A 25,461-nucleotide genomic window follows, 5' to 3' on the forward strand; every position below is an offset into this window, starting at 1 on the left:
TCCACTCTTTTAGGAAGGCTTGATTTCGGACTGTATCTGTGCTCCAAAATTCTCACCCCAAGACCTACAGTATAAATAAGAACATGACTAAGGCCGCGTACACACGCGGGGACTGTTCACCCAACTTTGTCCGCTGAACAGTGTTTCGGCGGACAGTCCGCCCGTGTGTGGGCTTTCAGCGGACAGTTTCAGCGAACAGTCTGCTGAACAAAGTTTTTCGGAAATTCCGAAAAACTGTCCGCTGAAACTTGGTTTCAGCGAACAGTCCCCTCGTGTGTAGGCTTGTTCGTCAAACTAAGTTCCGCGCATGCTCAGAAAGGATTTACACACCGAAAGTTGTAATGCAGTGTATAGGACGTCGTATTTTCCGTCCCGTCGTACGTGCCGTTCACGTCATCGCGCACGGTTTCAGCAAACTGTTCGTCCGTCGTGTGTGGCCATGTCCGTCCATGCTAATTTTGAGCGGACTGTTTGCTGAAACTGTTTGACGGACAAAGTTGAGCGAACAGTCCGCGCGTGTGTACGCGGCCTTAACCTTTAATATGTGGATATCACCACTATTTTCTCAAAAGAAATGAGCCCAGAACTTTTTAATATGCAATGATAAAGACAAAATCATTTCATCTTCAACAGAGAAAAAAAAATAAAAATCTAAAACGCCCTACTGCTCTGAGGCCATGCTGGTATATCACACCCAACCAGAAGCATAACTAGAACCTTCAGGGCCTCCGTGCAGGAAATCCTGAAGTACCCACCTGACCACTGGGGCTCTTTCCATCGGTCTTGGGGCTGTTTCCTCTGGTCCCAGGGTCTTTCCTTTCAAGCCCGAGGCCCTTTTCTCCGGGCTCAGAGCCCTTCCTACTGATCCTGAGGCCCTTTACTTTAAATCCTTTATAGGCCTTTTAAATCACAAAATTCACAAGCAAATTGCAAGGACAGTGCAAGAGAATCTCAAGCAAGTTGCAAGGAAATTGCAAGCAAGTTGCATGACTTTGCGGTCGTAACAGTGTGAACCTGGCCTTACGGTCCCACAGTGAGAACCTTTCACATGTTCTGCAGCAGCTTCTTCCTGGCGTCTTGGGGCCTTCCCATAGTAGCAGAACACTAGGATTTTGGTAGTTTCACTACTACCCCCAACATACGTACTATATGATATTGCCCCTAAAGCACATGAAAACAGTCTTCTTGGGTTAAAAGTCCATATTCCATCTAGGATAAGGGGATAGCACTGCAATCCTGCACCTAGGCATAAATCAGATAAGAAATATTGGCAAGTTCCAAGGTATCTCCATTCGTTTAGTCCTTGGTAGTGAGGATTTTGTTTATTACCGTCCGTGACCTTACAAGCTTTTCCTTTGTCTACATGTTGAACACACAGTTGGGTTTTTCTTGGTTTCACTTATTTCAAAAAGTCTTCAATAGGACTGAAGTCAAAGATCTGTGCTGGTAACTTGAGTTCCTTCATATCAAATTGGTCAAACCATGTCTTTAATGGAACTGGCTTGGTATACAGTGGAACAGTCATACAGAAAAGGGCCTTCACCAAACTATAACCACAAGGTTGGCACCATTGTCTAAAAATTCTGCTGTAATATTAACAGTACCCTTTACTGAAAACAGTTGAACTATATCTTTTGGATGGAGGTCAACGTGCTTTTGTCCACATAGGTAAGTGTGATGGTTATGTGTCCGTGAACTGTTGGCCATATAGTGTATGTCCACTGCTGGATTCCCCTCAGTCCTACTCCATTGTCTGTGCCATGTCCACGTCTGCCATTGTGTGACTTCTGCTTGTTGGTTGTGCCATGAAAAGGCTACAATATCGATATACAAAGGCCGATTGCATTATACACATTGCAGTTGCTTCCTCTTGAGATGTATCGATTCACTAGTGCATGAAACCATCTTAATTCCATATTCAATGTTGGTGAAGAATAGCATGTGTTTGGATAAACGTGTTTGTCTTGTGGGTTGAGCTGTCTGTGTAGGTAATCTAGTCAAGTAACCATTGTGATTAGCTATTAACCATAGAGTGGCTCTGCTTGAATCTACTACTAATTGTGCTGTATTTGTTTTTTCCACCTTCTAATCCCTCTCTCCGCTGAACTCCTGCATGCAGATAACTGGAAGTAAAGCTATGGTGAGTACTTATCTATGTTAAATGTAAATAATGGGTAAGCATTGTGTCTTTTATTGACTAGCTGTGACTTAAAGCTGAAGCCTAGCTATGATTTTTTATTTTTATTTTTTTTAAGGCATAGTTATATAATTTGTCCATAGTCCATTTATTTCAACCAATATAAAAAAAATAAAAAATAATAAAAAAAAGATTTGAAAACCTCCATATACAGAACCCTACATCCAAAGTTGATCAAGAGGAAGGCAAAAAATAATAATAATAAAGCACAGAGACTATTTGTTCCAATGGTTCAAAAAAAAAATCCTTCCTGATCCCCCAGTGATATTCCCTGGATCAACTACCCCTTGTGTTATTACTTGGCCAGAACTAGTTTTTGAGAGTCTATTCCAGTGGTCTCCAAACTGTGGCCCGGGGTTGGATGTGGCCCTTTGCTTGCTTTTATCTTGGGGCATTATTCTCTCCACTGTCAGAAACTGTGGGGCATAGTTCCTACCACTGACCGACATTGGGGCACTATTCCTCCCACCAATACCAGTGATGGGAACTATTCTTCCCATCAACACCAGTGATGGCAACTATTCCTCCCATTGACACCAATGAGTGGGCACTATTCCTCCCACTGACACCAATGATGGGGCACTATTCCTCCCACCAACACCAGTGATGGGGCACTATTCCTCCCACTGACACCAATGATGGGGCACTATTCCTCCCACCAACACCAGTGATGGGGAACTATTCCTCCCACTGACACCAATGATGGGGAACTATACCTCCCATTGACACCAATGATGGGGCCCTTATCCTCCCACCAACACCAGTGATGGGAACTATTCCTCCCATTGACACCAATGAGTGGTCACTATTCCTCCCACTGACACCAATGATGGGGCACTATTACTCCTACTGAAACCAATGATGGGGGACTATTCCTCCCACTGACACCAATGATGGGGAACTATTCCTCCCACTGACACCAATAATGGGGCACTGTTCCTCCCACTGATACCAATGATGGAGAACTATTCCTTCCATTGGCACCAATAATGGGGACCTATTCCTCCCATTGGCACCAATAATGGGGACCTATTCCTCCCATTGACACCAATGATGGGGCAACTATTCCTCCCATTGACACCAATGATGGGGCAACTATTCCTCCCATTGACACCAATGATGGGGCACTATTCCTTCCATTGACACTAATAATGGGGACCTATTCCTCCCATTGACACCAATGACGGGGCACTATTCCTCCCATTGATATCAATGATGGGGTATTATTACTCCCCTTAATCCCAATCATGGGGCATTATTATTCCACATAATACCAATCATGGGCCATTGTTCTGTCCATCTGATATAGTGTTAATTTTAGTCTAAGGACTAAAATGGTATTTTAGTTTTAGTCCCATTTTAGTCTTCTGCAATTCTTTTAATTTTAGTTGTATTTAGTCAACTAAATCTCCAGTACAATTTAGTCAACTAAAATGTCCTACGTTTTAGTCTACTAAAATCTCCAGTACATTTTCAGTAATTGCAAATTAGTTGCAGTCATAGTCTTTTGACTAAAATGGCATTTTTAGTTTTAGTCTCATTTTAGTCTTTTGATTAAAATGGCTTTTAGTTTTAGTCGTATTTTAGTCATCTCAATTGTTTTAGTTGTATTTTAGTAGACTAAAATAGTATTCATTTAGTCAACTAAAATGTTTTAGTCATTTTAGTCGACTAAATTAACACTGCTCTGACACTAGGAAATTTTCTACCCTCACTTGCCAAAGTGTGGCCCCCCCTAAAGTTTGAAGGACTGTAAACTGGCCCTTTGTTTAGGGAGTTTGGAGACCCCTGGTCTATTCACATTTTCAGAGCTCTTACTGTGAAGAAGCCTTTCCGTATGTGGAAATTAAGTCTCTCTCCCTCCAGGCATAAAGAGTGCCCCCCCCTTACCTACCTGGACCAATAAAAACATGCATATCTCATACGTGATGAATCCCTGTGTACTGTAAGCTGCAAATCAATGTAGTAGTCACTGCCGCTCCATTGGTAGAAGAAGCATCCTTCTACATTAGTAACCATAGGTAGTCATTCACAGAACGCCTCATATTGTTTTTATTTATTTTTTACAAAGAATACTCTAATTGGGGCGAGGGTGGTGACATCGCGATCTCCACCTTGTCCCATCAGAGAACTTGTGGTATTTATTAAAAAAAAAAAAAAGTACAAGACTTTCTCTGAGTGGCAGCAGTGTTGAGTGATGATGACCCACCTTTGTTGATGTGCAGAAGGGCAACGGCCGTGGTTGGAGGGGTTTGTTTTTTCCTTGCATGGAAAATGTTGACAGCAACGGATAATGTCTTAACTCTGACAATGAAAATATGTATATGTTTAATTATTAACTATGTACTGTATGTGTATGTGTGTGATATATATATATATATATATATATATATATATATATATATATATATATATATACGCAACACACAATTTTTTAAAATTATTTATTCAAATTATATACGAATTAATTCAATGATTAATGCATTTAGAAAATAATTATAGTTTAAATAAATAATTTATTTATAAAATTAATTATTTATAAAATTATATATTTTTATTTATAAAAATATTAATCATAATTTAATAAACTTTTTAAAATATTTAAAACTAACATAATTGTGCTGCCTGTCTTTAATAATGTAGTCTAAAGAAAATCTTGGATGCAACCAAAGCACACTTGTATGTGGTAAGCTTCACCAGGTTGCCTTTCTGGCGCAATCTAATGTAGAAGCACTTTGAAAATCCCTCCCATGACAGCATTTGACCCTGACCCTGATTGGCCACTGAAGTCCCAGCGCTTTTGAAGGGGATTGGCTTCAAAGCATGGTCTAGGCACCAGCGATGTCACTTTACATTTTCTTGTGCCACCCAGGGCCGGATTAAGAGCATCATGTGCTTGGTGCTGAGGATTTTGGTGGACCTTTTACTGGGCACCCTTCTGTTTTCCAAGAGCCTGTGCTGGCACGCGCCCAAACTCAAAAGGGCACAGCTACACAGGCATAACACTAGGGAAGCCTGGCATTTGCTTTGCCAAGTTTCTGTAAGGGCCGTGTATCGGCATTCACTCTGAGCTGGAAGAGTGCAGCTTAGCAGGCCTAACGCCATGGAAGCCCCAGACTTCTGAAGGAGCCCTGCATTGACCTGCCCCAGGCTTCTGTTGGGACTGGTCACGCAGTGCCCATTATCAATCCCACCACCCTGCCCAGGCGGTGCATGTGGAATGCAGGGCCCATCGGGGGGGGGGGGGGAGGGAGATCTCTTGCCGTGGGCCCATTGCTTTCCATGAGCAGTCTGTCCTTTTTTGGGTGGCTGGGCCTATATAATGGTAGGGGCCTGGAGCTGCAGCTCCAATAGCCCCTACGTTAATCCAGCCCTGGTGCCACCGCATGGATATATATATATATGTGTGTGTGTGTATGTATGTATGTATGTATGTATCATATATATATATATATATATATATATATATATATATAAATAATGGAAATAATCAGGGTGTGACAGTGACGGGTGGTTATTCACAGTCTATCAACAAACAAACATTTATATATATTCTGTTAATTTGCTACAATGTGACCATTTATAGCTAGACCTCGTCTAACATATAAAAAAAAGCACATAGGAGCTAGTGCCCTCTGGAGGATGATGTTGTTATGGCGGCTCAGAGCTGCATCCAGCAGAAGATTTAGACAATGTAACAAATCATGTTGGTTGGTTTTAAAATGAGAAATTGTATCTTCTGTAATATTGTCATATAATTGTAAGCATGTTTTATTTTTAATAGCAAATCAAATGCTACCTTATGACTGGTCCCATGTTCAATACTGCACCATCGCTTGCAAAGGACATTAAATGCGGGGAATGATTGAGCAATTACTGGCAGAATCAGGGGTCTATCTAGAGCAGATCAGACCATGTCCCTTTTATTTTTATTTATTTATTGCTTATTTGTGACCCCCTGCATCTGCACAGCCATCTGCGACAGGTTCAGGACCACCTGCAAACCTAGCAACTGACCGCATTCCATTTAAGACACAAACACACATAAGAAATGGTCAGGGTATTACCAGTACCAGGGCAAGATCACCCAGTGCCCAGGGCAAAGATGTCAAATTGCAACCCCCCCCCCCCCATTCATTATGTGCAAGCTTATGAGGAGGAGGGGGAGAGGGAGAGCACAGCCCGCACCTCCTCCCAGCTCTCTCCTCCTCTTCTTGCCCCTTCCTGCACTGGGCTTACAGAAGTAATAATGCCACTGTCACTACTCCAGTCAGCCTAAAGCCCCATATACACTATCAGATTGTCTGCTGATTTTTGTCTTCAGATTTACCAAAACCATGTAGTGCAAGGGCCTGCCTGATTGCATACACATTGAAACTCCTAAGGTTTGACCTCATATTATATGGTTTTGGTAAATCTGAAGGAAAAAATCAGCAGACAATCTGATAGTGTGTATGGGGCTTTATAGTGGATGGAATTTGCGGCGCCCCCCCCCATCCCTACATTACGAGCTGCACCCAGGGCATCCACCTCTTCTGCCCACCCTTGTCCTGGCCCTGGGTATTACATTGGCACATTGCCACTTGCATGGAGGAAATCTGCAATCTTAAAGTGGCTGTAAATGCATATATCCAGTGAAGTGGTGATAAACAGAGATGGGACAAATCCTCCTGCATAAGTTGTACCTGTTTATCTGCAGCTCTTTACTATAGCCGTTCAAAGTCCAAAATTGAAAAAGCTTGTCTGAGCTGTAAGGAGACAGGGGGTGGGGAGCATTGGTCCAGCTTGGACCAATGTAATTATGCATGTGCCGTACCTGTGGGATCCTCGTGGAAGTAGGAAATTCTTGTACTTCATCACTATTCCAGTGATATCCTCTAGCTTCCAGGATCCACACCGAGTTGCTGCATTGTGAACACAGGAGGTTGCTTGCTCGGCATGGACACCATTCAGGAAACTCTTTGCATTTGCTCAATGAATGCAAAGGGTCCTCCAAGTGGATAAGGTAGAGAGGAGGGACCGTCCCGATCTCCACCTTGTACAATGAGAGAACACGTGGCATTCATTGAGAAAATAGGAAGTACTGTATTCTCCAAATGTCGCCTATGCTGGGTGAGCAATCTTATTTTTTTCAGTAAGCAGCAGGGCAGACGCTCGGCGTGGGAAGCTGGTGGAGACTACTTGAGTAGTGGCGGCTTCTACAGCAATTTCCAGCTTCTGCAGAGATCCCCCAGGTATGTATGTCACATACTTCTTGTACATTGATTCAAGCTGGACCAATGTAACTATGCGAACATCTACAGCTGTCATGGTGCTACCAATGTGAAATTTGGAGATTTGAGCATTTAGATAAGAACTGACATAAGAACACTGGCAGCTGTGAATGCTATCACCAGAGTCATGCCTTAGATGTGGCTGTTTTGAGAAACATTCAACCCAGCAGGTTTAGTTCCACTTTAAGAGCACACCCTTTGTTTTTAGATTGGATGATGGAGTAGCTGCACACGAATGAAGTCACCACCAGAGGCTTGACTCCTAATGCTGCTCCTCCATTTTCCAGTCTGAGCATTATTGTAGAATAGGGGTCTCCGAACTTTCAATACAAAAGTTCCATAAGATTTCAGGAGGCCCAGACTGTGGCCAGTTGGAGTAGAAAATGCTTCAGTGTCAGTAGGAGTAGACAATGTCTCAGGCGTGGTGGTCAGTGGGAGTAAAAAAAAAATGACATGGTACCTGTGGTCAGTAGGAGAAGAAATAGTGCCCCATAATTGGTTTTAGTAGGAGAAGAAATAGTGCCCCATCATTGGTTGGCAGTGGAAGGAATCGTGCCCCATCCATGGTGTAAGTGGGAGGATCAGTGCCCCAACATTGGTCTCAGTGGGAGGAATAGTGCCCCATCATTGGTGTTAGTGGGAGGAATAGTGCCCCATCATTGGTGTTAGTGGGAGGAATAGTGCCCCATCATTGGTGTTAGTGGGAGGAATGGTGCCCCATTATTGGTCTCAGTGGGATGAATAGTACCCCATCATTGGTCTCAGTGGAATTAATAGTGCCCCATCTTTGGTGCCAGTGGGCGGAATCGTGCCCCATCATTAAAGTCAGTGGGAGATTCAGTGTCTCATCACTGGTGTCATTGGGAGGATCAGTGCCTCATCGTTGGTGTCATTGGGAGGATCAGTGCCCCATCGTTGGCGTCATTGGGAGGATCAGTGCCCCACCGTTGGCGTCAATGGGAGGAATAGCACCGCATCTTTGGTGTCAGTTGTAGGAATAAGGCCCTATCATTAAAGTCAGTGGGAGATTCTGTGCCCCATCACTGGTATCAGTGGATCAGTGCCCTATGGTTGGCGTCATTGGGCGGATCAGTGCCCCATCATTGGTGTCAGTGGGATTAATAGTACCCCATCATTGGTCTCAGTGGAAGGAATAGTGCCCCATCTTTGGTCTCAGTTGAAGGAATAGTGCCCCATCTTTGGTGTCAGTTGGAGGAATAGTGCCCCATCATTAAAGTTAGTGGGCGATTCAGTGCCCCATCCCTGGTGTCAGTGGGAGGATCAGTGCCCAATCGTTGGTGTGATTGGGAGGACCAGTGCCCCATCGTTGGCGTCATTGGGAGGAATAGCACCGCATCTTTGTTGTCAGTTGGAGGAATAGTGCTCCATCATTAAAGTCAGTGGGAGATTCGGTGCCCGATCACTGGTGTCAGTGGATCAGTGCCCTATCATTGTGTCAGTGGGAGGATCAGTGCCCCATCGTTGGCATCATTGGGAGGATCAGTGCCCCATCATTGGTGTCAGTGGAAGGAATCTGGCTCCGTCATTGGTGTCGTTTGAAGGACAAGTGCCTCTGTGTGAGGAACAGTGCCCCACAGGCAAGCAACGGGCCGCATTTGGCCCTCGGGCCACAATTCAGAGACCACTGTTGTAGAAGGAATTGCGGGTACCAAGACAACATTTTACTTACACTAAACACACTTGAAAATGCATTTCGTGATTTCCTATGAAATCCATAAATTCATTAGTTGTCAAGCCAAGACTTGACCACCGAAGATCTTTTCCAAATTTCCTTAATGGGACATCCCAAATTTTGGAAAATTCTGGGAAGACACGGAAGCTGTGCGCAGGAACCTGGGTCATTTATTCACATGAACCTGCCACACGTACCATTTAACCCTTTTCTGGTGGAATGCATTATGTTAAATGACTTTATTATTTTGAAGATCGACACTTGAGTAGCGACAATGATTGGATCTTTGTCAAGTGACGGCTTCTGACTACTAAGTGTTAACCTCTTCTTCTAAGGGTCCTTTACACATAATTAGACCTTTAATTAGGTCAGAGCCACACAAGCCCTTTGCGTCATAGTATAAATAATTATACTGTATATATATATATAACCCTATAGCCCTTTTCCTGGACATAAAACTAAAGCTTTAAGCATTTCAAGAGTGAATGGGAACACTCCAGATTTGCCCACTCAGGCCATCCACCGCCTAAAACAAATATCGAACGCTGTTAAGTCAATTTGATGAAAAAGAGACCTCAATCCAAATTTCAGAGCGCTCGATCGACCACAGAAATTCCATGCAAAAAAAAAAAAGATTCCCTTTGGCTGCCAGCAGGGGGAGACAAACCCTCGCCAATGGCCGCCTTGTCCTATTTTGGTCTCAATAGCTCTCTTTTGTTTGATATATTATTTTCATACCTTGATGTAATTTACATATTTATAGTTTTGTTCATGGCATTGTATGAATACTAAATATAAAACATTAACTTTGGTAGAAATATTAGCGTTCATAATACTGGCAGATTGTAACATGGCAAAAGAGGGGAGGGGGGGGGGTTGTATATATACTTAAATCGGAGGCTTCAAAGCGAAAAGGTAAACGTTGAATTAATTACAACGCTAAAAGGAGAAAAGAAAAAAGACCTTTGACATGAAAAGATTGCTGACCTTCTATAATCTGATTAGTTCCTATAGATATGCATATTGCTCGCTTAGCTGGCGGTTCTTGATTAGATATTTCATAAATGAATGCAGTGATTTTTTTTTTTTTTCATAAGGCGGTTTGAGTAAGGCATGATGTTTGGGCTCCTGTATATTACATCCCTGACATCTCCCTGTAAATTCTATTGTCATTCCACCTGTCATTCTACCTTGGCCTTAGTCTGCCCTTTCCATTACTGCTCACAGGACATCTGTAAATCTAGCAGTCTCTACTTGAGTAATATTGCTAATACATGCCCCATTCCAGGCCCAAGGGACCACCAAAATCTTACTCCGTGATCTCATGATATCTGACCTTGACTACTGTCTGCTATTCTGTTAACAAGACTCTATAATAAACTCATGAATAACTCTACAATGTACTAAGAATGGTGCTGCAGGATTGTCCTACCCTTCCCAACATGTTTCGTCTGCTCAGCGTCTCTTCCAGTTGCCTTAAAACAACCTTTCTTAACCGGGGCTCCATGATGGGGTACATTGTAGGGTTCAAGGAATCTTTAGCAACCCCTGTACGAACCATAGGGTAGAGTTCATACAAGGGTTGCCAGGGATATCTTGAATGGTGGTCTCCTACCATCCTGTGGTTAGATGTTCTCAGTTTGATGGCCAAAATGATTAAATCTTGAAAAAAACGAAACACTGCTCCAGCCTGGTCTACTGTTCCACTTCCTCTACCACAATAACAGGTGCTGGCCTTTGTTCACCACAATCTTTTTTTTTTGTTCTGCTTCTCATTTTCGGGGTCCAGTAACAGGTTGGGGGTGCGTCCGGGATGACTTGGGCTCAGAAGAAGAGTTTAAATGATTGAAGGAAAAAAAGGTTCTGAACATCCATAAAATCTCCATTATTTTGATATTTTCAATGAAACCTCTTCACAACATAAAGGGGAATACAGCATCCACAGCAAAATGCGCTTGGGACTACATCAGGCAGCCAACTATGACGTAGTTGATGTAGCACGAAACACATTAGCTGGATTTTGTTTTCCCCTTTATATTGTGAAGATTTTTCATTGAAGATTTACACATAATGGTGATTTTATTTATGTGCGGCCAACCAGAACCCTTTTCTCCTTTCTCCTTCTCCTCTTCCTCTGAGCCCCAGTGATCCCGGACGCACCCCCAACCTGTGACTGCACAGTGAAAGGAGAAGCAGCACAGTGATAAGCTCACCTATCTGTCACTTTGTTGTCTCCTCCTATCACCATGCTCCATGTCAGTACATGAACACATTTGGCTTACTGAGCTGCTTCTTCCTCACATACTCCAGCCCTGCTTTACAGAAATTGCAAAAGGCTGGTACCAGATCTCATTTACCTAAACTGCTTGTATTTAAAAAAATATATTTGCTGATGTATTACTGTTTACAGAGCTACATTAATCTGTTTCTCTTGAAAGCTTTAAGTGATTTCCAAAACGTGGATATCATTGCTGACCTTTCCTTCTGATAATGCCGGTTGCCCGGCTGTGACCAGCTTCCAGATTTCTGAGCTGCTGCTCCAGAACAAGACTATAGATAAGGCATTTAGACTTGAGTCAGCATTCTTTAACGGTATACCTATTCCAAGTCTGTGCCTCAGAAGTATAGAAGTCGGAGGCAAATAATGTTATCAAAAGGAGGCTGGGGATGGCAGCCTCCATATTTGTCATGACATTACCTTAGAACCCAACTCCTCCAAAGTCTCCATCTTTTTTTTCCACCTAATCGCTTACTCCCGAATGACCAACTGTTCCTACCACCAGCCACTGCTATGTCCCCTATCCATCATACCTACTTCCATACCTCTCAGGTTCTGCTGGCTGTCTTTCACTTTGGTTAGGTTATGCCATCATATTTCAGACCCAGTCTAGGCTATTCACCAAACTCCTCCTTGATCCTTGTTACATATTTACATAGTTGGTAAGGTTGAATAAAGACACCAGTCCATCCAGTTCAACTTGTGTTGGGTGTGTATGTAATCATGTCTCCACCACTTGCCATATCCCTGTATATTGTGTTCACTAAGATGGTCATTTAAAAGGTTTTGAAATGATCAAAGCTTCCTGCTGACACCACCAATTGTGCAAGGGAGTTCCACATCCTTACCATTCTAACAGTAAAGAATTCCCTGCGCAATTTAAGGATTAAACCACTTCTCATCCAACTTTATTGAGTGATCACACGTTCTCTTGAACTCCCTGAGACTGAATAGTTTCCTAATGTAGAAAAAGTGATGCGCACTCCAGTTGTTGCTCTTAAAATTTCTTCATTTGATTGAATAGCCACAGTGAACAAATGCAGATTAAGTCAGTTGACGCGTTTCAGCCTATAAGACCTTAGTCATAACCATGACTAAGGCCTTATAGGCTGAAACGTGTCAACTGACTTAATCTGCGTTTGTTCGCTGTGGCTATTCAATAAAATGAAGAAATTTTGAGAGCTACAACCGGAGTGCGGATCATTGTTTCTACATTACTCTACTCAGCCAGAGACTGTCGATCGAGCACCTGGGAGCTCTGCTATCTATGTGGTGTATGGGTAGTAGCACTGACTTTTCTGTTTATATTTTGAATAGTTTCCTCCCTATGCTAGGATCACCATTTAGGTGTTTATATATTGAGCAAGGTAAATAAAGACGTGGATGAGCGAGTTTGGGGTGGAGGGACTTGACTGGCCTGCACAGAGGCCTAACCTCAACCTGATTGAACACCTTTGGGATGAATTAGAGCAGAGACTGCAAGCCAAGCATTCACATCCAACATCAGTGCCTGACCTCACAAATGTTCTTCTGGAAGAATGATCAAACATTCCCATAGACACCCTCCTAAACCTTGTGGACGGCCTTCCCAGAAGAGCTGAAGATGTTATAGCTGCAAAGGGTGGGCCAACTCAACATTAAACCCCACAGACTAAGACTGGGATGCCATTAAAGTCCATGTGCATGCGTCCCAATACTTTTGGTAATATAGTGTATGTTTCCTTTCACTGTCTATTTTAACTCTGTAAATGTTGCACCAGCAAGCTGCAACCACATGCATTGCATATGATTACAGGGAGTTTGCAGTGCATCCCTATTCACTTGAATGGGTTGCATACAGAGGGCTTACTGCTCGCGAAACACATCAGGAGTGGCAGTTTTTGCCGCGGATTTGACGCAAAGCATCATGACTGCGGCATGTGAACATCCCCATCTGCTGCCTTTGCACCATAATTGGGGAGGGTGGTTGGAAAATGCTAAAATCACGGCTCAACCATATGTTAACACCCTCTAACTGTAAGTCACAGGTGGAAGGGAAAACAAAAAAAATCGCTTAATTCCCCCATCATGACAGTCAATGTTGATTGGGGAATGCCTCCCACAGGGCTATTGTTTTGTGCCGACGGGGAGCCTTCCCTGTGGGCAGACATTGCTGGGACAAGGTCACCTAGAGCCCAGGGCAAACATGCCAAACTGCGCCCCCCCCCCCCCCCCACAAGATGTATGAGCATCATGTGTCAGAAAAAGTCCCCCCCCCACAAAAAAATTGGGCCTAATAATCTGCACAATTACCCCCAAAGCATAATTCCCCCTCATCCCAGTACAAATCCGCCCCCCTGCTGAAATCTCCCCTCCCAGCACAAATCTCTGCCCATCTCCATCCATATACCCAAATGCCCCCCCCCCCCCAAAAAAAGAAACCATCATCCTCCATCTCTCAATTTTCCCCTCCGAGTACACATTCTCTCCTCCACTGCTCCACATCCCCTGCTGGCACAAATATCCCTTCCCCCCATTCCCCCTCCTAACAGGAACACCCCCAAATCATCCCTACTAGCATTAATACCCCACCAAAAAAAGAAAAAAATCCCCTCCCCCATTCTACCAGATCACCTCTTATAGCACAACCCCCCCCCCCCGCCAAATCGACCCTCCTAGCACAAATCCTCTTCTCCCATCCCCCTCCCAAAACCACAAATCCCCTTGAATCACCACTTCTAAAACACCCCCCCCAAATTGCCCCTTCTAGAACAATTCTTACTCCCTGTTGCCCCCCAAATTCCTCCCCTCAACATAAATACCCTTCCCCCTCAATCTCCCCATGGTGCCCTCGCTCACCTCACAAGGCAGCCGCTCCTTCTGCCCACCCCTTGTCTCGGCCCTTCCCGCAGACCACAATGATCGCTGCTAGTGGCTGTGGCCGCCGGCAGTAATCGCATACAAAAAGTGGCTTGACTTCAGTGCAGCGAACCTCCCTATTGATGGAGCGAATCTCGGCTGGTCCCTGCCAAACTGGCCAAAATTTACTCTATCTATGGCCGGCTAAAATGAAACCTAAGAATTATCATGCGGCCAGTATGGAGTGCATGTAGACATGAAGTGGCTCTAAAGAGACTGTAGGAGATTAGCATCACTGCGATGCAACAAGGATGCAAAATGAGAGAAAAGCAAGTGTTTTATAAAAAGAAACATTTTAAAAATGGCAATATACAGTATCTCACAAAGATGAGTACACCCCTCACATTTCTGTAAATATTTTCTATCTTTTCATGTGACAACACTGAAGAAATGACACTTGTCTACAATGTAAAGTAGTGAGTGTACAGCTTGTATAACAGTGTAAATTTGCTGTCCCCTCAAAATAACTCAACACACAGCCATTAATGTCTAAACTGCTGGCAACAAAAGTGAGTACACCCCTAAGTGAAAATGTCCAAATTGGGCCCAAAGTGCCAATATTTTGTGTGGCCACCATTATTTTCCAGCACTGCCTTAACCCTCTCGGGCATGGAGGTCACCAGAGCTTCACAGGTTGCCACCGGAGTCCTCTTCCCCTCCTCCATGATGACGTCACAGAGCTGGTGGATGTTGGAGACCTTGTGCTCCTCCACCTTCCATTTGATGATGCCCCAAAGAGGCTCAATAGGGTTTAGGTCTGGAGACATGCTTGGCCAGTCCATCACCTTTACCCTCAGCTTCTTTAGCAAGGCAGTGGTCATCTTGAAGGTGTGTTTGGGGTCGTTATCATCCCCATAGGGCCCAGTCTCTGAAGGGAGGGGATCATGCTCTGCTTCAGTATGTCACAGTACATGTTGGCATTCATGGTTCCCTCAATGATCTGTAGCTCCCCAGTGCCGGCAGCACTCATGCATCCCCAGACCATGACACCCCCACCACCATGCTTGACTGTGGGCAAGACACACTTGTCTTTGTCCTCCTCACCTGGTTGCCCCCACACACGCTTCACACCATCTGACACCAAATATGTTTATCTTGGTCTCATCAGACCACAGGACGTGGTTCCAGTAATCCATGTCCTTAGTCTGCTTGTCTTCAGCGGTTTGCGGGCTTTCTTGTGCATCATTTTTAGAAGGGGCTTCCTTCTGGGACAACAGCCTTACACGCTGTACACTCACTACTTTACAATGTAGCAAAGTGTCATTTCTTCATGACCAGTGCAGATTATGCTGCGTACACATGACCGGACTTTTCGAGGGACTAGGTCCGACAGACTTTCGACGAAGTTCTGACAGAGTTCTGACGGAATTTCCGAATAAACGGACTTGGCCACACACAATCACACCAAAGTCCGACGGATTCGAACTTGATGACGTACGATCGGACTAGAATAAGGAAGTTCATAGCCAGTAGCCAATAGCTGCCCTCGCGTCGGTTTTTGTCCGTCGGACTAGCATACACATGAGCGGATTTCTCGGTAGGAACTGGGTCCGGCGGAGTTCCCGCGGAAAAATTTGAAATATGTTCCATTTCTAAAGTCTGTTAGACTTTTGCAAATCAAAAGTCCGCTTCAGCCCACACACGATCGAATGGTCTGCCGGAATCGTTCCGTCGGACCTTTGATGTTGAAAAGTCCGGTCGTGTGTACGCGGCATAAGAGGTACACCTTCTTTCATAACTGACTGCTGCCCCTTCATTACACCCCCAACCTGTTTCCCCATCCTCTTACCTATAAGAATGAGGCCACACTTTCTTTGGGGTATAACTGGCCATAACAGCCTTTTATTTATAAAATATAGACATGTATCAACTTTAACCATAAATAACAAACTCAAAATATCAGTTTTTTTACCCGTCGGTCTTGTTCGGCACTTCCCCAAATAACTGTTCAACTTCTACACTGCGGGCACGCTACCGGTACTAGGCCTCCGGCAGTGATAACTTCGGCCCCGAGACAACTCATTACCCGCAGTGTCCACCTTCCCATCCTCAGCTAACCCGTGTTAGCTCTAACCAAGGGACCCCATGGCACTAATGAGTCCCCCACGCTTCCATCTCCTGGGTTAGTTACCACCATACAAGACCACCACCACCGCCTCACAGAATGCTGCCATGATGCATCCGCAATCGTACCTAAGCGTCAAAAAAAATATAGTAAAAAATAAACACAAAACAACACTCAGGGAGGGCGGGCGGGAAACTTCTCCTAACCTGGCCCCCCACTGGAATGCTGCCCGGGACCCCCTCCTCCTCCCTAATTGAATTAAAACCCCTCCCCGCCCGTTCTTTACCTAGCCACCCCGCTTCCTGCTCCAAACTTTCAACTAATAATTTAACCCCTTACTGCACCCTTCTCCCACTTGTCATGTTGGCCCTTCAGCTACGATCCTCTTTGATCCTCTCGCCCCCCCCCGGCCTCTCTGTGTTGTCACATGAAAAGAAGAAAATAGTTTTAAAAAAAAATGAGGGGTGTACTTACTTTTTGAGATACTGTATCTAATGCACAGTGCTTTAGCAAACTAAAGGGTACAATATATTAAAGTAAATGTAAGCCCTAACTGGACGATCGGGTATATTTATAAACCATTCACCGGTGGTGAATCAACAATAATTGCCATTAAAAAACGCATGCACCCGCGGTGAATATTTTGGTGAAAGTCACATTCACTGCTTTATAAATCCACCTCCTATGTGTCGTTAGGACTTCCATCTACTTTAATGGACAGCGCTGCACTGAGCCATATGCCGGCGTTCTATGGGGATTCTTACATTATTACGAATTACAAAAGCAAAAAAAACGTTATTGAATCCCAAGGTGAAAGGAGCCGATCGGAGGAATAATAGAATTCAAATCTGGTCCCAGGTTTTTAAAGAAGGATTTATTTTTAATTTTGCTTAACAGGTCCTCTTTCCTTTTAAAATTGATATGGATTTATTTTTTTTATTTTTTTTATCCTTTATTTTTTATTTCATTTATTTATTTTTCTTTTTGGTCACTGCGCACATTTCCTATGCATGAATGCATACCGTCAGTCAAGTGGCCTTGCTATATGCTGAATAGGCTGCTTATTATTGAAATCTTTTCTATAAAAGCAGCATGTGCTCGGAATGTTATGAGACTTATCTAATGCTCCGGTGCTTTTTACTGCTGTGTCCATATAGCCGGTATATATATTAGACTTAAACAGGGATTGAGAAAGGATTTTTGTCATGGACATGGCAGGATGCATTAGTGGGATAAGCAGTTGATATATAAATATTGCTGGAGTTTCAAGGACTGGAAAGATGTGTGTGTGGGGGGGGGGGGGGGGGGGGGTCGCCTGTCAGGGTCCTGTGCATGTAAAATAACAGCATGATTACACATTAAAGAACACACAGCACACCATGCTCTGCCAAAATGGACAGTATTAAAAGCCAAAGCCTGGCTTTTTTCTTTTTTTTATATGTCCTTTTGGATGTTTAAAAAAAGGGAAAAAAAAATGCACAGCTGGCTACAACAATCGCCTTCAGTCTAGAGCTGACCCTGCAATACTTTTTCTTCACCACAAGATGTCCTCAGTGCCCTGGGTTGAACCCAGAGGCAGTGGCGGCTGGTTCTCCAGCAGGAGGGGGGGGGGGGGGGGGCTCACGGTCAGGCTCTCAATCGGTGGCATCTCCAGAGTCCCGGATCTTCCTGTACAACAACCCCCCCCCCGCCTGGCCAATACGATGTCTTCTCCTCTCAGAAGCAGTGCTGCCTGGTGCTCCAGCGAGGGCAGGGGGCTCTGCCCGAGGGCCCCGTGCCACTAGGGGGCCCCATCAGGGTTGCCAGCCTCAGTAAAACCAGGGAAAGTATGTAAAAATCTTTTTTTTTTGTTTTGTTTTTTTCATCTGTCTCTGAAATGTCCCTTACCAACATACTTTTGGTCTAAAAATCCTTAGATTATAACTGCCACCCCTCTCCAGTACCTTCTCAGCCAATAGAAACATGTCTGTGTATACTGTGTGATTGTATAATGTGTGTGTTTGTGTATACTGTGTGGCCCCATAATATCTGATTGCCTGGGGGCCCCATAATCTCCTATTGCCCGGGGGGCCCCATGAGTTGTCAGTCCGCCCCTGCCTATCATTGTCACCTATCAAGGCCCATAGGGCAACCTATAAATGTCACCAATCAGTGCCTCATCACCAGTGCTGCCTATCAATACCACCTACCAGTGCCCGTCAGTGCCACCTACCAGCACTACCTATCAGTGCCACCCATCAGGGCCCATCAGTGCGGTCTTATCAGTGTCGCCTCATCTATGCCCATCAGTGCCCATCAGTGCAGCCTCATCGGCGAATATTAATGAAGGAGAAAAATGACCCGTTTGAATTTTTTTTATAACAAACTATTAAACGTGTTTTTTTCAAAAATTTCTGTATTTTTTATTTTTTTTTGTTTAGCAAAAAATAAAAACCCAAGTGATCATTAAATACCACCAAAAAAAAGTTCTATTTGTGTGAAAAAAATGATAACAAATTCATTTGAATACAGTGCAGCATGACCGCACAATTGTCATTCGAAGTGTGACAGCGCTGAAAGCTGAAAATTGGCCTTGGCAGGAGGGGGTTTAAGTGCCCAATAAGCAAGTGGTTAAATTCTGTATTATAATAATTATTAATAATAATAATAATAATAATAATAATAATAACAATAATAAAATCTATAATCTAGCAAAATTAGGCTCTGCAGAATTGCCCACCTCTCTCCTCCCACCATCAACAGTTTCAATTGTTTCGCATTTTCGGAAGCAGCGGAAAAAATCATCATCTTTCGTTGTGTTTTTTGGGTAACGCTGAAAACCAAATCGGTCACATCTGAAATCGCACAAATCCCACAACCAAAAAAAAAAAATGCTTCATCCGAGGGACGATCTCAGCGTCTTCCTAGCAGCATTTAATCCGGCGCGGTTTACACGGCCTTCTATCGAGCCGCAGCCCTTCATACATTGCCAGGTAACATAAGCCGGGGTTGACATTTGCTATTTCTTGTTTAGATATAACAAATCAATAGCGTTTTTGTGCGCAAAAACAAGGTTAGTATATTTATTATTGATGAATGCACAATTTTAACTAGGGAGAAGGTCAGCTCCGCAATGTGTTGTGCCTGCGCTTTATTAGGAGATTTTTTTTTTTTTTAAAGTGGAGATTTGTCACCGCCGTTCACATGGAATGAGCTTTACAGTAAACTTGTCGCCAACCTGAGCAATTTATACTGAGCTGTGAAGAGGTGTGTGAGCGGTCAGTGATAACTCCATGTCCAATCGATCGGTAGATCGGAGAATATAGGGCAGTGGAGTTAAAGTGATTGAAAAAAACAGCGACCCTAATCATTTCTCTAATTCAGGGGCCTCCATACTATGACCCGGGGGCCACATCCAGCCCACCATCAGATTTTAGGCAACCCACAGATAGTTTCAGTGGTGTATCCTCAGACTCCATGCACAAACTGAGGACTCTGATGGGTGACTTTGCAGGTGACTTTGATAGGGACCCTAGTGTATGTAAGGACTCTGATGGGGATCTTAGTGTAAGAGGGAGGCCTTTAAAAGGCCTGTAAGAAAGGCACTTTGATGGGGACCCTGATATAAAGAGTGACTCTAATGAGGAGCTTGATGTAAGGAGAGGGACTCTGATGGGGATCCTGATGTAAGGGGGAACGCTGATGGGGACCTTGGTGTAAGGGACGGACTCTAATAGGGACCCTGGCATAAGGGAGGAACTTTGATGGAGACCCTGATGTAATGGGGGGTGGGTTGATGGATACCCTGATTTAAGAGGGGACTCTGATGGGGACCCTGATGTAAGGGAGGGACTCTTATAAGGATCCTGATGTAAGAGGGAACTCTGATGGAGATCCTGATGTAAGGGAGGGAATATGATGGGGACCCTGATGTAAGGGGGGTCACTTATGGGCATCCTGATGTAAGGGGGGTACTATGATGGGGACCCTGATGTAAGAGGGGGGTCTCTGATGGGCATCCTGCTGTAAGGGGGGTTCTATGATGGGGACCCTGTTGTAAAGGGGGGGGCTCTGATGGGGATCCTGATGTAAGGGAGGGACTATTATGGGGACCCTGATGTAAAGGGGGGCTTTGATGGGGATCCTAATGTAGGGGAGGGACTATGATGGGGACCCTGATGTAAAGGGGGGGGCTCTGATGGGGATCCTGATGTAAGGGAGGGTCTATGATGGGACCCTGATGTAAAGGGGGGGGGCTCTGATGGGGATCCTGATGTAAGGGAGGGACTATGATGGGGACCCTGATGTAAAGGGGGGGGGTTCTGATGGGGATCCTGATGTAAGGGAGGGACTATGATGGGGACCCTGATGTAAAGGGGGGGGGTTCTGATGGGGATCCTGATGTAAGGTAGGGGCTATGATGAGAACCCTGATGTTAGGGGGGGGGCTCTTATGGGGATCCTGATGTAAGTGGGGGACTCTGGTGTGTAAGCAGTGGGCTTCTGATTTGAAGTTACTTCTTGTAATAAATGTTGTTTATAAAATGCATATTTTTTTCAGCCTGTGAATATTCCTAAAGTATACAATGTGGCCCTCAAACTGACAAGTTTAGAGAACCCCTGATCTATTGTATCTGTACCCTTTACTTCTTTATAATTAGTTGTTGATCCTGCCAGTTCACCCTGGCTTCCTTGTTCTTGGTGGCAACACATTAGAGGCAGCAACACCTGCCAGGCAGATCTTATGTCTTGATCGGCAGTGGCACCTCTAGGAAACATCCATGTCAGTAAGGAGGAGGTCAACGCCTCCAGCACGCATGAGGCTCTGGAACCCAACCAGGGCTGTGCAGACCAAGGAGAAGAAAAGTGATCACGTGACCCGATGCATTAAAAAAAAGAAAAAACCTCTTCAGTGATGAAGGGGCTAATACAATGCCACAGGACAGCTGCACCCCCTCCAGATTTCACCCGGCACTATCTAGTGCAGGGGTAGGGAACCTCGGGTCTCTCCAGCTGTTTTGAAACTACCAATCCCATCATGCCTCTGCCTCTAGAAGTCATGCCTGTGATTGTTAGGGTCTTGCAATGTCTCATGGGACTTGTAGTTTCAAAACAGCTGGAGAGCCGAGGTTCCCTACCCCTGATCTAGTGAGTCCTCCAGACCAGATCCTTAGGTGAGACTGCTTAGTTAGCTCCAAAGTTGATTGGGAATACCCCCCCCCCCCCCCCCCCAGGTCTGCCACAACTAGGACCTCCATAAGCATCAGCAAAGCAAACTCCAACAACAACTGCCTCTGAGGGGGCAGCAGCCCCTGAGGCCATGGAGCTTCTCCAGCATGACAAGAACATGGCTGCTGCAGACCCCGGACTATTTGTGTTCTCCCCAGCCACCTACTGGGCACACCATTTGTGTTCTCCCCAGCTAAATATCCAAGCAGCCCATTTGTTTTTCCCAGCCCTATGTTCTGGAAACCTCCAGAAAACGTCAAACCTGTGAAATCTAGAACAGCCCAAAGAAATCAATAGCTGCTCCAATGATCACAGAGGAACCAAAAATAACTAAATGTGCCCATCATCCTAGCAGCCTATCTCAATGGGTACTACAGTGGCATAAGGGGGAGTGTTATCCCTTTCTGAGACACGTTTCATTGCCATTGATGGGGGAATTTCCGCTTGCTTCCTGCTGTAATGTCAGCAGAACAGGAAGTGAAGGAAACTTCCCTGAATAGGGCTGCAGAAGTGCAATCTGCTTATATTTAGCCTCCCCTTGTTCTTCCCTCCACCTTCATCTGTATGCAAATGAAATTATTAAATAAAAGACTGAAAAGATCCATATACTACTGACAATAAGTAAGCTTTGCCAACTGTATTATATGTCTCCTTATTATAATGTAAAAATGTGAAATATCACATTATAACATGTCAAACCACATTAATAAATGTAAAATTGCCCAGAAATGATGATCACTTTGCCTTTAAATCTCACCACCGATTCTTCTAAGTGCTACAATTTAACCCCTCGAAGAGCACGTCGCTGCTCCTCAAACGTTACCGTCAAGTCAACATCTGGAGCGTAGCATATGGTGTACCTATTTTCTTCTGCTTCAGCGTGCTCTGAAGTCTCCTAACAGCCACTTCTCCCCCCCCCGGTGTGTTTATTTCGAGCCCTCTCCTCTCCCGGGCTGAGCCATGAGTCGCTCAGTACATGAAGCCACTTTGTTCCTGTGGAAGGAACGTTTCTCAATCTCGGATTTGGCGGGGCACCCACCATCCCTCAATGTCAATGTGCATTACCTCCTTCTGCTGCCACCGCAGCTTTCCGCTCACCTGGCCAGGCTATGATTGAAGTTTCGAGTCAAGCTAAATCAGGCCGAATGTTCTCGCGGTTGAAGTCGGGTCTGGCGTCGGGTCATAGAGTTCTCCTCAAAGCCTAGTTCCAGACAAAATGTATTTTTTTTTTAGCTTTTGATACGGGGAGGAAAAGCTGAAATGCATTCCAGATTTTTATTTCAAACAGTGACCCAACTGGAGAGTTTTTTCCACACTTCTTGTTCCTGTGACACCAGCAGGGCCGGGACAAGGGTTGGGCAGGTGGGACGGATGCCCTGGGCACACTTGTTTATTGCAGGTGGGGGGCCTAACCCTGAGGGAAGGGGGGGGCTCAGTTTGGTATCTTTGCCCTGGGCGCTGGATGACCTTGTCCCAGCACTGGACACCAGTAGGGCCAGGACAAGGGTTTGGCAGATGGGGCAGCTGCCCTGGGCGCAATTGGTAGGGGAGGGCCTAACCCTAAGGGAAGGGGGGGCTCAGTTTGGTATCTTTGCCCTGGGCGCTGGATGACCTTGTCCCAGCACTGGACACCAGCAGGACTAGGACAAGGGTTGGGCAGATGGGGCAGCTGCCCTGGGCACAATTGGTAGGGGAGGGCCTAACCCTAAGGGAAGGGGGGGTCAGTTTGGTATCTTTGCCTTGGGCGCTGGATGACCTTGTCCCAGCAGTGGACACCAGTAGGGCCAGGACAAGGGTTGAGCAGATGGGGCAGCTGCCCTGGGCACAATTGGTAGGGGAGGGCCTAACCCTAAGGGAAGGGGGGAGTCAGTTTGGTATCTTTGCCTTGAGCGCTGGATGACCTTGCCCCAGCACTGGACACCAGTAGGGCCAGGACAAGGGTTGGGCAGATGGGGCGGCTGCCCTGGGCGCAATTGGTAGGGGAGGGCCTAACCCTAAGGGAAGGGGGGGCGAAGTTTGGTATCTTTGCCCTGGAAGCTGGGTGACCTTGCCCCAGCACTGGACACCAGAACAATAAATGGAAGATGTGGTCAACACTGCGTCTAGAAGGCACAAACCGCAATAATAATGTTGTTCAACTGTAGCCAGGTGCTGGGCTACAACAATATCGAGATGAAGACATTGCCCTTTATTCTCCTATCCCTCTACTAAGATGCTTATTTTATGCTGCACCATCCTCCTGTGCCCAGCAGGGGGAGAGTTATATTTTTTGCAGAGGCCCTAGAGAATAAAATGGTAGGCGTTGCAATTTCACTAAAGTGTATTTCTTTTTTTATTTTATTGCATTTGAAAAACCTCTGCAATTTTTGTTATCTCACGTGGTATTTGCGCAGAGGTTTTTCAAATGCAATAAAAAAAATAAATACTTTTAAACCTTGAAATTTTTTTACTCTGCATAACATCATCTTTTATATTTTACTAATTGGATATTATAGTCTGTTTTTGTGAATTAAAATTCACTAAAGTGTATGTCTTTTTTTTTTTTTTTTTATCGCATTTGAAAAACCTCTGCGCAAATACCGCGGGAGATAACAAAAATTGCAACGCCTTCCGTTTTATTCTCTAGGGCCTCTGCAAAAAAAAATATATAATGTTTAGAGGTTCTATTTTTTGCAGAGGCCCTAGAGAATAAAACGGTAGGCATTGCAATTTTTGTAATCTCACGCGGTATTTGCGCAGAGGTTTTTCGAATGCGATAAAAAAAAAAAAAGAAATACACTTTAGTGAATTTTAATTCACAAAAACAGACTATAATATCCAATTGGTAAAATATAAAAGATGATGTTATGCCGAGTAAAAAAAAAATGTCAAGCTTTAAAAGTATATATTTTTTTATTGCATTTGAAAAACCTCTGCAATTTTTGTTATCTCACATGGTATTTGCACAGAGATTTTTCAAATGCAATAAAAAAAAAAAAATACTTTTAAAGCTTGACATTTTTTTTACTCTGCATAACATCATCTTTCATATTTTACCAATTGGATATTATATTCTGTTTTTGTGAATTAAAATTCACTAAAGTGTATTTCTTTTTTTCTTTTTTTTTTATCGCATTTGAAAAACCTCTGCGCAAATACCGAGTAAACTAAACTAAAAATTGCAACGCCTTCCGTTTTATTCTCTAGGGCCTCTGAAAAAAATAGAACCTCTAAACATTATATATTTTTTACAGAGGCCCTAGAGAATAAAATGGAAGGCGTTGCAATTTTTATTATCTCACTCGGTATTTGCGCAGAGGTTTTTCAAATGCGATAAAAAAAAAAAAGAAATACACTTTAGTGAATTTTAATTCACAAAAACAGACTATATTATCCAATTGGTAAAATATAAAAGATGATGTTATGCCGAGTAAAAAAATGTCAAGCTTTAAAAGTATATATTTTTTTATTGCATTTGAAAAACCTCTGCAATTTTTGTTATCTCACGTGGTATTTGCGCAAAGGTTTTTCAAATGCAATAAAAAAAAAAAAAACTTTTAAAGCTTGACATTTTTTTACTCTGCATAACATCATCTTTCATATTTTACCAATTGGATATTATATTCTGTTTTTGTGAATTAAAATTCACTAACGTGTATTTATTTTTTTCTTATTGCATTTGAAAAACCTCTGCGCAAATACTGCGTGAGATAACAAAAATTGCAACGCCTACCATTTTATTCTCTAGGGCCTCTGCAAAATATATATATATACTGTTTAGAGGTTCTAAGTACATTTCCAGCAAACAAATTTATATTTTTTTACATGTAGGAGAGAAGTGTCAGAATAGAAGTGGTTAATATAGCCAATC

General features: G+C 44.0%; 1 protein-coding gene across 3 annotated transcripts in view; it reads left to right on the forward strand.

Annotated features, from left to right (window-relative positions):
* Nucleotides 1-25,461, forward strand: part of DIAPH2 (diaphanous related formin 2) — a 1,637,420-nt gene that overhangs the window by 164,310 nt on the left and 1,447,649 nt on the right. For 2 of the 3 annotated variants that reach the window (XM_077484903.1, XM_077484922.1), the window contains one exon: nt 2,120-2,140. The exons of the other annotated variant lie outside the window; for it this stretch is intronic. In XM_077484903.1, the coding sequence (XP_077341029.1) occupies nt 2,120-2,140 (21 nt within the window). The remainder of the gene's footprint in view (nt 1-2,119; nt 2,141-25,461) is intronic. 3 annotated transcript variants of the gene reach the window in all.

Source organism: Lithobates pipiens, unplaced genomic scaffold (genome assembly GCF_037356315.1).
Source record: "Lithobates pipiens isolate NorthernLeopardFrog02 unplaced genomic scaffold, aLitPip1_a1.2 Scaffold_1, whole genome shotgun sequence".
In the NCBI taxonomy this organism is placed as follows: Eukaryota; Metazoa; Chordata; class Amphibia; order Anura; family Ranidae; genus Lithobates; species Lithobates pipiens.